The 16,725-nt window shown below is 42.3% G+C and overlaps 1 protein-coding gene across 2 annotated transcripts in view; it reads right to left on the bottom strand.

Annotated features, from left to right (window-relative positions):
• The window catches only part of LOC308290437 (unconventional myosin-Ic-like), a 125,487-nt gene that overhangs the window by 41,868 nt on the left and 66,894 nt on the right, over positions 1-16,725 (bottom strand). For both annotated transcript variants that reach the window (XM_080732269.1, XM_080732270.1), the window contains 4 exons: positions 14,540-14,638; positions 8,756-8,869; positions 8,350-8,421; positions 789-908 (listed from right to left, as the gene is read on the bottom strand). In XM_080732269.1, coding sequence (XP_080588395.1) covers positions 789-908; positions 8,350-8,421; positions 8,756-8,869; positions 14,540-14,638 — 405 coding nt within the window. The remainder of the gene's footprint in view (positions 1-788; positions 909-8,349; positions 8,422-8,755; positions 8,870-14,539; positions 14,639-16,725) is intronic.

Genomic DNA, 16,725 nt, shown 5'->3' with positions numbered 1-16,725 from the left:
AAGTGAGATGAAATACGGCTAGAGCAGCTCATGAACAAACACTATTTATGACTATGACCGACTGAGACGTTCGTCATGTAATCTGTTCAGGAATATAAAAGAAGACATGTCACAGGTAGTTTTACAATCACTTGCTTTTCCATTTGCACGGGCGTTTGAAGCACCGGCTGCTATTTTAGCTACTTTTATTTACAAGTAGAAAAATAAAATAATAATAAAATAAAAAAAGATATGGAGACATGAGGTTTCTGCCCAACAGCAGTAGATAGAGATCTAGAGCTAGTATTCTTTTAAAAAGACTCAAATTCCCATAATGCAACAGGAGATAACTCAATCAGAACATCCAGTTTTCCATACAGGCCAGTCAGTGTTGAGATTCACAAAAATGGATTTATCTGGTAATCTAATTCTAGATCACGTTCATGTTTAAAACAAACCCTTCTCTACAGACCGTAACAAAGTCACGGTTGTAATTTTCCAGTTCTGAGTGAAAGAAAATATATTACAAAAAATCTATTACAAGTTACTCATTTAAATTGAAGTGCTTGAATAGTATCACTGAACAGCCACAAGGTGGGAGTGTTGGACAATATAAAACACTGCATCATCAAAGATGCTATGGTGACTTTATGCCTGCTCAGTTAGTTGAATGATATCATCTCTTTACTCAAATAAACATGGTCAGATATAATGTGTGTGTGTGTGTGTGTGTGTGTGTGTGTGTGTGTGTGTGTGTGTGTGTGTGTGTGTGTGTGTGTGTGTGTGTGTGTGTGTGTGTGTGTGTCTACCATGTAAGCCAGTGAAGCGTTGATCTTGTTGACCAGCCAGGTGAAGGTTCTTCCATACACAGCTTTAGACAGAGCATCTCTGGCTGAACAGGCCTGTTCCAGGTTCAATGGACTCATCAGCTGTGTGAATAAACATACACACACACACACACACACACACACACACACACACACACACACACACACACACACACACACACACACACACACACACACACACACACACACACACACACACATTCACAATAAGCCTTTTTAAATGTATATTTATAAGATATTGTTTGCCTTTATTGGATAGGACAGCAGACTGACAGGAAACAGGGACACGTAGTGACATCTGGTCAGGCTTGAGAATCGAACCAGCGACCCACTGCAGGCTACACAGAGCATGTAGACCAGTAGGCCGACGGACACCCCTTTAATGCAGGGGTTCCCAAACTTTTTTGTCTCAGGGCACCCCATAAATATTATTTAATCCAAGGCACTCCTACATTATAATGTTCACCTTATATTTATAGCATATTGTTGTTGTCGGGTGGAAACCTTGTATGTCTAAAACCGTTTGTTTTGCATTTATCATCTAAAACATTTACTAAACTAGTGAAAACAGCCGATCTGCAAGCACACAACGCGTCACGATGCGAGGCGTTGTGTTGTGTTGTGTGCTTGTAGATCTGCTGTTTTCACTAGTTTTGTGCGACAGTCTTGTATGATGAAGCAGGGCTTTGCTTTACCAAAAGACGTACACATTTGAAACTTGGAGATACGAGGTTTCTGCCCGACAGTGACGATATTTTAGTGATTATGTTGCGAGGAAAACGTTGAGATAACAGCCATTTTGGTTAGAACTGACTGAAAATAACTTTGTACTTCAAGTTTAAAATGATACTAAATATTTTTTCAAGTGTCCTAATAAATTCCAAATATTATCAAATTATCTCACGGCACCTCAGGGTGCCCCGTCACCCACTGTGAAAACCCCTGCTTTAATGCATATTTAACACATTAAGCACTTTGCCCTGATTTGGTCTGAGGCAGATATTTACTTATAAATGTCTGTAAAAGTAATCCACATAAAGCAACAGCAGAGGCAGCATTCAAGAGAAAGGCCAAACTCTCCTGAACTTGAATGCTGCATCTGTGTAGAAATCAAACATCCAAAATAGCTCACAACGCGTCAAAATGTTCACCAAAAGGCCCTTTTAGAAAGTTCAGCCCCTGCCTCTTCTAACATTCTCTGTAACAATATCCCAAATAACCGAACTCCAGGCGAGATTGGAGGTGCTTTCACCATAGTAAAAACTGCATTCATGGTCTGTAGAGGGCACTTTTTACAGAAGGATAAAAGGGCAGGGGCTCAAGCCCCCTTTGATGTCTATGTCCTGCTGAGCAGCTTGGTGCCTTGGCAAGGAATACAAATAAGGCAAGGCAGGGAGTTTTGTCACATCGGTCCAGTGTTGTACCCGAACGCGTTCAAAGAACGATCGTTCATGAACACGTTCATATTTTGGGAGAACGTGAACTGAACGTAATTGTTTTCGCTTGATGAACGATATTGTCGAACGCGGTCATTCTGACGCCCGTGAACGGAGTTCGTCGGCGTTCGTCGGCCGTTCATGCGGCGGTCCGCGCCTCCGCGGTCGCCTGTCCTCTCGTCTCTCTTTTTATTCACATGCTCCAATAGCACACACTGCACGCAGCCCCGGTGCTGTCTGACTCTGCATTCTGCAGCCTCACTGTGAATCTCCTCCTCGTTACGTGTCTCTCGCAAGCCTGACTATACTTTGTCCTATGTGTGTTGCACGGCGAAAATAGCTGATCTGCAAGCTCACAACGCGTCGCATCCACGAGAGAACGTGAGCTTGTAGATCAGCTATTTTAACCAACGCGGAAACATGCTGTGTGCAAGGTTTAGAAACGTATGCCTTCTAGTGGGGTTCCTTGTACATGTCATTTTTAGTTTTCATTTCAAATGTGTGTTAAAGTTTATTTTTCACTTCCAATTTGTAGATTATGGTCTATAGAACAATTTTGGTTCGAGTGTCAAGACAGTGGATTGAAGAAAAATATATTTTTTGCCCTATTTCCAAAATGACCAAAATCGGAATTGTGTTTTTTGAACAATGTCTTAGTTTTCCCACAACTGCTGTGTGATATATATTTTTTATTGCTATATCAAGTCAATACTGTGTGGGGAATCAATTGGAGTCAAATATTTGTTTTGAATATTATGATATTTCACACAATGAGACAATAACATGGTTATTACATTCAGCCCTTCACAATAAGGGTGCAGGAAGACTGGGAACTAGGCAGTGGGCACATAAATATTGTGGGCACCTCAATGTTAAGTTGGATGAAATTATTGCTGTGTGTGGCTCTATATGGGCTGTGTCAATACTTTTGACAAATAATAGCATGCAGCAACGTCTAAACATTTATATAATACAGTATATATATAGACCTAGGCTATATATTTTTTTCTTCTTTTTTTTTTTTTTTGAATAGCCAAAGTATAAAAAAAATTATGGTTAAAAAAAGAACTAAAAAAGAACTATGTAGTTCATTTTGGGGAACCATGAACTTTAGTTCATAATGGGGAATTATGAACTAAAAATGAACTAGTTCATTTTAGAAGTTCTGAACTTGAACTTGAACTAGTTCCTTTTTAAAGTGAACTTTCCCAACACTGCATCGGTCACAGCATGGAAAACGTCTATGCAGTCTCAAAGCTACCAGCAACAGACTATTAACTCTCTTGTAGCCAATCCCGAGAATACTCGTGAAAAATACTCGAGTATCATATGGTGCCGATCACGAGTATACTCGTGAAAAGTATTCTATTACTGTAACGGCGGTTCTCCTACCCTGTTGTGCGCGGAAGGTCCTGACACGATCGCCCTCGCCGATTCATCATCATCACGGATCCACGTGCACAAAATAGTAATCCCATAACATGAAGGCAGACGGGGAATCTCATCTTTAATGTCCATTATCTCCAAACAACACTTTCAAAGGGAGGATGGCAGTAGATTCTCGCTAATATAACACATGTTGAAAAGCACCGATCCGCCATTACACAACAGTATGTTGATGACGAGCGATTCCGGTGAGTGACGTGATGACGTCAAACCGGAAGTGTTTACGCTATCGAACGGTCATGGATGAAGGCTGCGAGAGGCACGCTGGCGGCTGGACATTTTAATCCGTTAATTTGTGGAGCACAAAATGAGTTAAAAAGCTTCTTTCCACAAACAATCAGGAACATGAACAAACTACTGGAGGAAATGCTGTTGGTGTTTACAATATGACAAACATTGTTTTTGCCTTTTGCCTTCATTATTAATATTATCCTTTTTTGTTCTGTTGTTTGCTGTTATTATTTTGTCCTGCTGTTATTTTATTTATATATATATATATATATATATATATATATATATATATATATATATATATATATATATATATATATATATATATATTATATACCACTGCATTGTCTGAAGCAGGGCTCTTCAACAGGTTAGTTACTACAGGGGGTCCTCAGAGTTACTACAGGGGGTCCTCCAAATCTTTTAGTGATAGAAACCTTTTTTTCTCCTTTTTTATATTAACCACTTGAACCCTAGCGTCCATATTCTGAGAACTTTAGCCAAAAATAGCCGATCTACAAGCTAGGGGTGACCCCGAATAGTCGAATAGTCGACTAATCGATCGAAACGGCACCTAGTCGAATGGCAATATCTTAGTCGAATGGATTTTTTTTTTTTTTTTTTTTTTTTTGGGGGGGGGGGGGGGGGGGGGGGGTGCTGTTGGGGTGCTTAATGTCCGATGATTTAACATATACTTTGGTTTCTCGCAATAAAACATGCATAGCCTACTCTGCCCTACAAAGGCAGAGTGCAGTAACTACGTTTTGGGACACACCGACTTATTTGTGTCGCCCAACGGACAAATTGGCCTTCATAATATTGGGGGATGAACAATTACCTCAAGAACAGATATACAATCAGTGTAATATCACTTTTATATCTGTATCTCATTTGGCTGATCAGCTGTAACACTTTTAAACCCATTTTTTGGTGAAATTCGAAAACATAGTTACTGCACTCTGCCTTTGTAGGGCAGTGTAACTGGCTGCTTTTAATCAATCAATGAGGCACAGCCCGTACTGTCTGTGTGTGTGCATTGCGTAGACTCCACAAAACCTGCACAGCTGTTCTGTGTTAACAACTCAATCAGGCTCCGTCCGTCACTTTAAACAAGTATAGGACAAAACTAAAGTAAGCTGCAGGATCTGGCTATGACCTACTAGCCTGGCGTTGCTCATACTAATTCCTCACTGCGTGTTGGATATTAGTCTGGACCTGGGAGCAGAATTTTCATTTCCAAGGGGTGGTTTAAAAAAATGTCAAGGTGACTTGCTCTCAATTGCTCCCTCTGAACTTCAAAGGGCTTGTGAGCTGTGGTAATTGATTGAGCCATACAAGTGTCAATAGCTTGTTAGTTCAATGAAAGCATCAAAGACTAGGGACTGTTTGAAGTCTGTAATAGAGTGGAGGGGGGAATATGTTTGAATACACACAGACTCGCCTGATTGGCTGAATGGTTTTGAACCAGGCCACCACCCACCACATGCCCCAAGCCTACAGCCCTGATTGGCTCACCCTTTCTGAGGGCTGGTGGAAAAAGATTATTAAATGTGAAGGGCCAGACCACAACACCACCACTACCGCCAGGGGGTGGTGTTGTGCAGTCTGGTTTATTAACCAGGCTAATGACCTACCACTCCACGCCGAGCAACATGTCAGATAAAAGTAAGTTGGCTTATAAGTCCATTATGTAATGTCCATACTCCCAAAAGCGACGTTTTAAGCTCTCCTTTCCCTAGCTCTGGTCCATAGCGTATTCTTTCCCCTTTCTCCCCGACGAGTTACAGGGTCTGTTTTGTACAATCCAATCGCTGTCTCTCTGTCAGGCTCAGCGCAGGCTGTGCAGCGTCTTGTCGATAGATGCACGTATGGATGTTACACAGATATTGGTGTCGGGCAGAGCCCATAGAAATGTGTGACCGGCGACCGCATCGCCTATAGTATACAGTAGTTGCATGGCTGTTACACACAGACATCGGAGTCTGAGGCTTTAGCTTCTAAGTGAATAAACTTTACACCTGCTATAGGCCTACTTATTTTAGTATTTTGTTATTTAATTCGCCTTATATTATTTAGTTACTTTATTTATTTTAGAGATATTATTTCGTTGTTGTTATTGCTGTATTTATTACTATTCTTATAAGGCCATGATAATAAACCTGGCCTTAAATAATGAATGAGTTATCTATTAAAACAAAAGTCAAGAAGACATGTTATTTAAATGAGTGTTTCACCTCTGTTGTTTATACGCCATTATAAAAGAAAGGGGTAAAAAAAAAATGAAAAAAAAAAAAAAAAAAAACGGAAAAAATTATAATAATAATAATAAAAAAAAAACGGGCCATAGTCGACTAATAGTCGACTATCAACACAATGACTAAAATCTTAGTCGACTATACAAATCCTTAGTCGGGGACAGCCCTACTACAAGCTCGTGTGAGCTTGTAGATCAGCTATTTTTGGCAAAGAGCTTTGGTGTAGAGGGGAAATAGAGCAGACTAAGTACAGAGTGAAAGGTCAAGTTTATTAAGCATTGACGGTTCAAGTGGTTAAATATCTGAAAACACAAATTGACATGAATCCAAAATACACTGATCAGTGTTTCCCCTACATGCATTAAGCAGCGGCGGCCCGCCGCTCCTTCAAATCTGGCCGCCACTGTATGATTTTCTCTTTTTTTTTTTTTTTTTTTTTAAAGATTATTATTATTTTTTTTTTAAGATTTTTTTTCTCCCACAACAATGTAGCGCTCATGTGAAGCATAGCGTTCTAACTTCTCTCGCTTACATACGGTTGGAAGGAGATGTATACGTCTAGTTTCTCCCCCTCCCCTCTCTCATTCAGTCCAGTCAGTCAGTCAGGAGCCTCGCAGGCTGAGCTGCGCGTCGCGCTGAGCACTCTGAGCTGACTGCGTCTTTGCCCCTCGTTAGTATATTATTTGCTACTGGTGTGTACAATTAGAAGATTTGGGCTGTGGATAAAAGCAGTGCCTCAGCGACGGGTTTGAATCATGTAGTTTACCGCTGTTTGGCAATAGTAGGCTTACTTGTCGCATGCTAATGAGAGCCAAGTGCTAACAATAACGGTTGTCATTCACTCACTGGTTAGATGTGGAATAGAAACAGGGATGCATCACCATAACACTGTCATTAGGCAACAAACATTTTTGACTAGTCAGAAATAAACTTTGCTGTTGTGCTTTCATACATGCACACACAGTGTGTAGCAGTGCAGTGGTGTAAAGTAACTAGTAGTACATTTACTTTACAAGTACTGTAGGCCTACTTAAGTACTAGGATAGGAGTATTTCAAATTCTTAATAGCCTACTTTTACTTCTACTCCACTACATTTATGACATGATGGCTATATGAAAATAGCCGATCTACAAGCTCAAAAAGTGATGTGTTGTGAGCTTGAAGAGCTTGTAGATCTGCTATTTTTAAAGGATTTAAAAAAATATATACATTTGGAAACTGTTACTTCTACTTTTAGTACTTAAGTTTATTTTGACACCAATACTTTACTCATTCCACTACATGTTTTATTCAAGACATCTACTTATGTCTACATTAGAATGTTGATACTGTACTTTTTCCACCACTGGTGAGTAGGATTGGTTCTCAAAGTGGGGTCCGGGGACCCCGAGGGGTCCTTGAGGGAGTTCCAGGGGGTCCCCAGGCCTCAGCTAAATGATAGATAGATAGATAGTTATGAACCAAATAGACCCTTATGGGTCTGTAGCTCAGAAGCAAATGGACCCCCCCCCCCCCCCCCCCACTCTCCGCAATTCTCCCCCACTCCTTCAGCTTCTGGCTAGGGGAAACACTGCTGATGATTGTGCTGTCAAACAATGAAACTATATGGAATCTATGAACAGGTTGTGGGGGTCCCTGCTTCATCTCTCTCTCAACTAAGGGGTCCTTGGCCTGAAAACGTTGAAGACCCCTGGTCTGAAGGATGCCCAACAAAAAACACGTTTTACTCTTATGTACAAAAAGACCTAAGAATAAAGTACAACCTTGAACCATCTGGGATGGAACGGCCCATCCTTTCAATAAGGACAAAGCTCTCATTTCACCACAGTGTCACTGAGAGATGATTTATGATAATATAATTTCCCTCAGACGATGACAGGCCATTATGTTAAGAAGGCAGACAGTATGATGGTGAGGAGGAGTTGGATTACTACACTGAGCACCAGGAACTCACAAGGTCATCAGCGAGACCATATTCTATAAATCACACTCTTCATGTTGATCATGTATTGATGTCTGTACTGTCTGTCTGTCTGCAGCAACTTTCAATCCACTGATGTGTGAGAGCGTGCACGCTCTGACACGCACGCACACACGCACACACACACACACACACACACACACACACACACACACACACACACACACATTACCTCCTCCTCCTTAGCAGTGATCTTCTTGTGTGTCAGAGCCTCAGTCAGCACCGCTCCATTGACCCCTAGCAGCTAACACACACCCATACAATATACACAACAATACACACACACACACACACACACACACACACACACACACACACACACACACACACACACACACACACACACACACACACACACACACACACACACACACAAAACAGTTATTATCACCAATTAAACGTTGTCAGTCTTTGTCCCTTGTATGCCCATATATGGTAGATTTCTGTCATTTTGGCCATAAGGAGTAGATGCATAAGGTCATATCTTACCCTGGCAAGGTACTTTATCTGAGTATCAGGTGTGTATAGAGTATATATAGTAATATATTACATATAGAGTATATATAGTAATAGATTACCCTGGCCAGGTACTTGATCTGAGTATCAGAGGTGATGAAGGCGTTTCCTCCGTCTTCTCCTCCGTACTGAACGTTCCCCAGATGAAGAACACTGGCTACAATGTTCAGTAGCTCCTAGAGGGAGAGAGACATAGGGTTAACACAGAGAGAGAGAGAGAGAGAGAGAGAGAGAGAGAGAGAGAGAGAGAGAGAGAGAGAGAGAGAGAGAGAGAGTTGTATGTATGGTCATTGAGGGTAGGTGATGGTACTAGAGACTAAGGGTGGCCTTACACTAGCAGATCATCTTACACTAGCAGATCATCTTACACTAGCAGATCATCTTACACTAGCAGATCATCTTACACTAGCAGATCATCTTACACTAGCAGATCATCGGGCGCGATGAAATCTGGTAGCATTAAACACTACAGGATAAATGTTTAAGATTCTGACCAGATAATCTGGTAGCATTAAACACTACAGGATAAATGTTTAAGATTCTCTGACCAGATCATCTAAACAGCCGTTTTGAAAAGTCAGCATACTACAGGATTTTATCTCCATTGAGTCGGGCTCGAACATAGCAATAATAAATAATATAATTAATACAAATGTCACGGGGCTGTTCTGAGAGCTGTGCCTTGCAACACGCACGCACATACAAACAAACACATTAGCCTACGTTATCCACTCACTCGACACAACATCGCCACACGCAACAAAAAAAAAAAGCTTCTTATGTTATGTCCCATTCTGATGACAATATGAGTTCACTTTGACACGTTTCATGTCCATCCATGGATCAACTCTGACATGACATCCCTCTCTCTCTCTCTCCACTGCTACAGACGTCAAGCTGCTGTTGTGTGCTGTCTGCTTCTCATGGTGCCTGATGTATGATCAGTCGTATGACTGTGTAGCGCACAGAACATATCAGATCTCCAAGACCAAACTGTGTCCCTCCGCGCCACGTTGTAGGGCTTGTAGATCAGGCTGGGGATGTACTTTGACTTGCAAGGGCAAAGCGAGATGTGTGCTGTTGACTGACTGACTGACTGACTGACTGACTGACTGACTGACTGACTGACTGACTGACTGACTGACTGACTGGCTGGCTGACTGACTGACTGACTGACTGACTGACTGACTGACTGCAGTGACTGACTGACTGACTGACTGACTGACTGACTGACTGACTGACTGACTGACTGACTGGCTGGCTGACTGACTGACTGACTGACTGACTGACTGACTGACTGACTGACTGCAGTGACTGACTGACTGACTGACTGACTACCTGACTGACTGACTGACTGACTGACTGACTGACTGGCTGGCTGGCTGGCTGGCTGGCTGGCTGGCTGACTGACTGACTGACTGACTGACTGACTGACTGACTGACTGACTGACTGACTGACTGACTGACTGGCTGGCTGGCTGGCTGGCTGGCTGGCTGGCTGGCTGGCTGGCTGGCTGGCTGGCTGACTGACTGACTGACTGACTGGCTGGCTGGCTGACTGACTGACTGACTGACTGACTGACTGACTGACTGACTGACTGACTGACTGACTGACTGACTGACTGGCTGGCTGGCTGGCTGGCTGGCTGGCTGACTGACTGACCGACTGCAGTGACTGGTAGCAGTTATTTCTTCTGTATGTGTTTGATATAAAACAAAACCATTGAGTTTTAATTCCCATCATCCCAATCATGATATGGACGGATGGACGCTATGAAATGTGTGTCTGTTAGGCCTGTCAGAATGAAATTCGTTTTTCGACTATAATTTGAATATTAAAGAAATGGATGAAAGTCGAATACTTCAATTACTATTCGAAATGCAAAAAAAAAAAAAAAGTTTATATACCAGTAAGACTCCCTAATCGGGAGATAAGCGACCGTTGGTCGCTTATCTCCACAAATAGGCCAAACGTTTGTTTTACCAATTATCAAGACATACGGGCAGTTGACAGTTTGCCATGGTTTCTCATTGAAGTTGAATCTCCATATATTGAGATAACCTACGCATCACACTAAGTCTGACCTCACCAGCCCATATTTGGGCATGAGCAACTTATGTATCCATATATGGAGATATGATGACATCACACAGTCCTCAGCCGATGATGTGGCGTGATGTCATACAATACACAAACGAGCCCTACAGTATAAAGGGGCAATTCTTGCCAGGAAAGAAGCATTTCTTCGACTCAGACCTTATCGCAAGGGTTGGCTTATAGCAGCTGTCGGTAGATAATGCCGGTCTTATATAAGGGTCATTTGTGTACGGTGTGATTTGCCATGGTTACTCATTGAAGTTGAATCTCCATATATGGAGATAACCTACGCATCACACTAAGTCTGACCTCACCAGCCCATATTTGGGCATGAGCAACTTATGTCTCCATATATGGAGATATGATGACATCACAGTCCTCAGCCGATGATGTGGCGTGATGTCATACAATACACAAACGAGCCCTACAGTATAAAGGGGCAATTCTTGCCAGGAAAGAAGCATTTCTTCGACTCAGACCTTATCGCCAGGGTTGGCTTATAGCAGCTGTCGGTAGATAATGCCGGTCTTATATAAGGGTCATTTGTGTACGGTTTGATTTGCCATGGTTACTCATTGAAGTTGAATCTCCATATATGGAGATAACCTACGCATCACACTAAGTCTGACCTCACCAGCCCATATTTGGGCATGAGCAACTTATGTCTCCATATATGGAGATATGATGACATCACACAGTCCTCAGCCGATGATGTGGCGTGATGTCATACAATACACAAACGAGCCCAGATATGAGCAGGGCAAAGGTGTGACGTGTGACGTGTGACGTGACGGACGTGACGGACGGCCGGTGGAGGTTTTGATACTAAACTGCGACCTTACGGTCGCAAAAAAAAAAGTTAACAAAAAACGTTTTTCCTGACCTCCCATTGTGAAAATAAATGCTTTCATCAAGCTCTCCTCTGCCCCTCTCGTCTCCTTAATCATTGTATTAGCTGGTTTGCTACTTGGCTATTTCTCCTGCTGTTTCCAAGCTTCAGTTGAAAGTAACATTTAAGAAACTTATGACAACAGCGGACAGCCAAAGACTAATGTAATAGTTGTCTGTCAGTAACGTAGAGGAGCTGGCTTTTACGCTCTGCTCTGCAGCCTCTGCTCCAGTCCTCTCTCTCTCCGCACTGCTCGTCTGTTACGGAGAATCGGAGACACGCAGCATGCTGTCTAAACAAGCAATTTAGCTGCTAGCCACGCCTCCAGCCGATCTACAAGCCCACAGCCCGTCGATGATGCAATGTAGTTAGGGCTTGTAGCTTAGCTTTTTTCCCCAGCCTGTTATAGCATCTGAATTTGCGCAAACAAAGTGCTTATTATTTTACAACTATATATAAAAAATGTAAAAAAAAAAATATATATATATATATATATATATATATATATGTAAGCAATTTACCCCGAGTGAGAGGACATTATGCTCTCATAATGTCCTGTGTGAGGGTGTTATCGGACGAGGCGCAGCCGAGTCCGATAACACCTCACACAGGACTCACACAGGACATTATGAGAGCATAATGTCCGACCCCGAGTGGTAAATAGCTTTTCTACCACATCTACCATATACACGAAAGAAAACACAGTTGTAACTTGCAAAGTTCTTCCTGGAAGCAAGTCCTCACACAACTACGGCGGTTGTTCTGCCATAACCTCCGGAATTTAGCCAATCAGAATCCAGTATTTGAACACGTGACCGCAATATGTGGTAGAAATATATATATACATTTTATATATTATATAAACTATTCGACTATTTTCGAAACATTATAAAAATGAATGAATGAAATTCGAATGGGATTTTAGAGGCAAACTGACAGGCCCAGTGTCTGTGTGCACGTGCCACATGTGTGTGTGAGTGAGTGAGTGAGTGAGTGAGTGAGTGAGTGTGTGAGTGAGTGTGTGAGTGAGGGAGAGATGGAGAGAGAAAGAGAGAGAGGGAGAGATGGAGAGAGAAAGAGAGAGATATCTGTCGCTCAGATACTAAGCTCAGACTTGTGTCCGCACAGCGGCTCTATTTTCTCTCAGTCCTCCACTGCTGTTCCAGTCTGCCAGACCAGCAGTGATTCAGAAAAATATCAAACATTTTTTAAAAGAGTCGGGCTGGCCCCGACCGTCCTCCGAGCCACTCAGCTGGGCTCAGATTGCAGCTGTGAGCCCTCACACTAGACGACATTTATGCCCGATAGTCGGCCTCAATTCAGTCGCAGGCAGCCCGATTGTCGGGAGGGTAATTAAATGCTCCGATTGTCGGGTAGTGTGCGGCCAGCTTAACCCATTCAGGCCTAGGAATTATTGAATGCTTTAACCAGTGAAAAATAGCAGATATAAAAGCTCACAGCGCGGCACCGAGTGCTGCGCTGTGAGCTTGTAGATCTGCTATTTTTGAAAAAGTCGTGAAAATGTGTGCAAATCTTTGAATATATGTATTTTCAAAGCGAACGACTGTAACTCAAATGTTGCTTCTGGGTGGTCCCTGGAACTAAATATTTTGAGATGGGGGTCCGTGGCCAAATAAATATCATTTTGGGGGTACTTCACATGAAAAAGTATGAGAACCACTGACATAGTAGTCTCTCAAGAACAAACTAACTGAGCTCCATTTAAGTGAAAAGGACCTTTTCTTTGACGATGGCTGGCCAGATTGCTGACATAGAAACATAGGTTTTTCAAAAAATCTTAAAAGGATTCAAAAGTCACTTATAGAATCGGGTCAAAATTCAAATTTTCACGATTTTTCAAAAATAGCAGATCTACAAGCTTGCAGCGCGGCACTCGGTGCCGCGCTTTGAGCTTGTATATCTGCTATTTTTCATCGAAACCGGAGATTTCCCGCTGTACCGCTCTGCATGCCCATAGGTCCCGGAAATTTAATTAGCTTTAATCATTATGAAACAATTAAAAGTACGATCGCTGTTTATCGCTGATTCGGACTCTTTAGGCCCGCCTCCTAACTGAAAGGTTTGCATTGTAAACAAGGAAGCTGCTGCACAGCCATAGCATGGTCTTTTTATACACAGATTTTTTTTTTATTTGGAAGCTGTTATGATTCTTTTACCCACCTGGCATATGATCTGCGCACTGATCGTCTGCTATGTGCGCGACCTGCCCTCGCAGGACCATAGCGCACAGCTTGGCGTTTTACATGAGTTTTTATGTAAAGAGCAGCAGATACAATGGATATGTCTTTTTCCAATGGGATTGTTTTTTTCCGAAAGCTGCGGTCCGTCTGCAACGCTGGTACATGTTACATGCACAGATCGTGTGCGATGCGCGCACGTGCCCACGTAAAAAGGTAAGGACAATTTGGCAGTTGCTGAGTTCAGCGATGTTTAAAATGGCAGAGAAAAAGTTAAGGTGTAGCTCAATCCATAGACATAGAAAGGGCTCTGGGTCAAACTGTATGCATCGAGGGACCAAGGGAATCCGTGTGCATCGCTTCCACGTGTGTCACACATACGGAAGTTGCTAGGCCAATCAGAGGCAGGTGGGGGCGGGTCTTTGCGTACGCAGCCTGTAAGAACAGCTGAGCAGCGCAACATCAGAACTGGCTCTGTCGAATTGAACTGATAAGTCACGGAAAAGACGTGCTGTGATTGGCCAGTGGTCACTTGATTCACAGTAGTTTTTTCCAGGCAGTCCGGACAACAATAATTGACTACAACGTGGCTCCAATGAACTGCAGAGGAGAACGAGGCATCTTTATATCTGTGGCTCTTTGGAATCTGATTGGTTCTCACCTCCACCTCGTCTTCGTTGAAGCCAATCACAGTCAGCGCTTTCCTCACCATCTTCCAATCACTGCGGTCGTTGATGGAGCTGACTTTAGGACAGTTTCCCTGAAAAAAAAAAAAAAAAAAAAAACTCTGATCAACTGGATAATATTTTCTTTCTAGTTGTAATGACGTTAACTAGTTGGATCTAATATAGTTATACTAGTAGTTATAATACGTTAACTAAAAAGCTATTGTTGTGTGTTTCTCTCCAGTCCCAGTCTTCTCAGTAAGTCTTCTTCTCCTCCTTCTATCAGCTGGTTATAATACTAGTTATAATGCTAGTTATAATTAGGGATGTCCCGATACCACTTTTTTGCTGACCGAGTACAAGTACGAGTACTTCATTTTGAGTACTCGCCGATACAGAGTACCGATACGAGTACAATTAATAATACAAAATGTCTTTAAATAACGTTTTTTTTTTTTTTCAGATGTTCCTCACTTTCTGGCTGTATATAACACATTAAATTGCATTGCTTTCCCAGAACATGGCACAACTGCCACACATTTCACTTCTTTTTCAGGTTTAGCCCATGGAAATTCCTGTACTGTGCATGATCTTCTAGATCTGCTATGCTCAAACATTTTGTATTTTTACTTTTGATACTTTAAGATAGAGAGAGAAAGGCGAAGTGGCGGAACACACAGGGTACTTGGGCGCTTTGTGAGCAGTATCTGACGAGTACCGATACCGCAAAATAGGCTGGTATCGGGGCGAGTACCGATACCACGAGTACCGATACCGCATCCCTAGTTATAATACTAGTTTAACTAGTTACTAGTAAGACACCTCAGGGTGACTTGCGACCTCAGGGTGACATTGTGCCAATTCTTGGCCATCTGGCCAACCACAGCGTTTCTCTGACGATTCTAGTTGTTGTCATTCTGGGGGGAGTTCGTTCATGTTTTTGTGAGGGTATCAACCATAGGAGACACGGAGAGAACATGCAAACGCTGATGACGCGGAGGGAGGAACACGCCGCCCATATATGTCCTTAATATTGATAACATAATATCCTTAATAATGTCCTTAATATTGACAATATAGGAATCTCCATATATGGGCATAAAACGTACGTAAGTAATGCCAAGCAGGGCCTTGGTGAGTTAGGGCCTTGGTTTGATGCCTGTGGATCTCCATATATGGGCATAAGGGGGTACCCTAACATTCTCATTTTCGGCCTGGGATTCCATGTATGGGCATAAAAGTTTTTGTTTTTCTTTTTCTGGGAATGACCATATATGGACTTTTTATTTTATTTTATCCTTTATTAATAATAATATGTATCCATTATACATACAATATATGTTATGCCCATACATGGAGATGGGCATAACAAAAAAAAAATATATATGTTAATTAGTAATGCCAAGCAGGGCCTTGGTGAGTTAGGGCCTTGGTTTGATGCCTGTGGATCTCCATATATGGGCCATAATAACGTTCTTAATATTGACAATATAGGAATCTCCATATATGGGCATAAAACGCAGGGCCTTGGTGTGATGCCTGTGGATCTCCATATATGGGCATAAGGGGGTACCCTAACATTCTCATTTTCGGCCTCCATTTTCTGTACAATGTCACGTGACATCCCTTTTATGCCCATAGTCATTCTGTAACACATCACTGTGATCAACTTTCGCTTTGCCATGCAATCAACTTCAGAGCAGTGATGTGGCACAGAGTGACAGTAGGGTTTTTCGATTAATCGATTTTTAATCGAAATCCGGGTTTTTTCCTTTGGACGATTTAAAAAAAAAGGAAATCGTCAAATCGATTTTCACTTTAATTAGGGTAATTCTTACTCATTGGAGCCTTGCACGGGGCAAAAATTGCACTGCCCGGTCCTCCTAAAGCAGGACGACAAGGTCCGACACCAAATTAATACTACTTTCTCTCTGATGTGTCATTTCTTTGATGCGCGTGCAGCGCACGCCTGGGCAGAGCTCACCACAGCACTGCGCTCACTTGCGCTGGTACAGGCAGCAAACAACAAAAAGCTGCTGAGCTGGTGTCGAAGAAGCATGGTGTGGTTTTAAAACCAAATTGACCAATGCTCTAGACGACGTGGCCCCCTTGAATACCACCAGGGTTAAAGCCCGCCAAGAGCCATGGTATAACTCAGATATTGCAGAATCAGCTAAACTCA

The sequence above is a fragment of the Nannobrachium achirus genome (assembly GCF_963921795.1).
Source record: "Nannobrachium achirus genome assembly, chromosome: 8".
Taxonomy (NCBI): domain Eukaryota; kingdom Metazoa; phylum Chordata; class Actinopteri; order Myctophiformes; family Myctophidae; genus Nannobrachium; species Nannobrachium achirus.
This window is presented reverse-complemented; position numbering and strand designations above follow the sequence as displayed.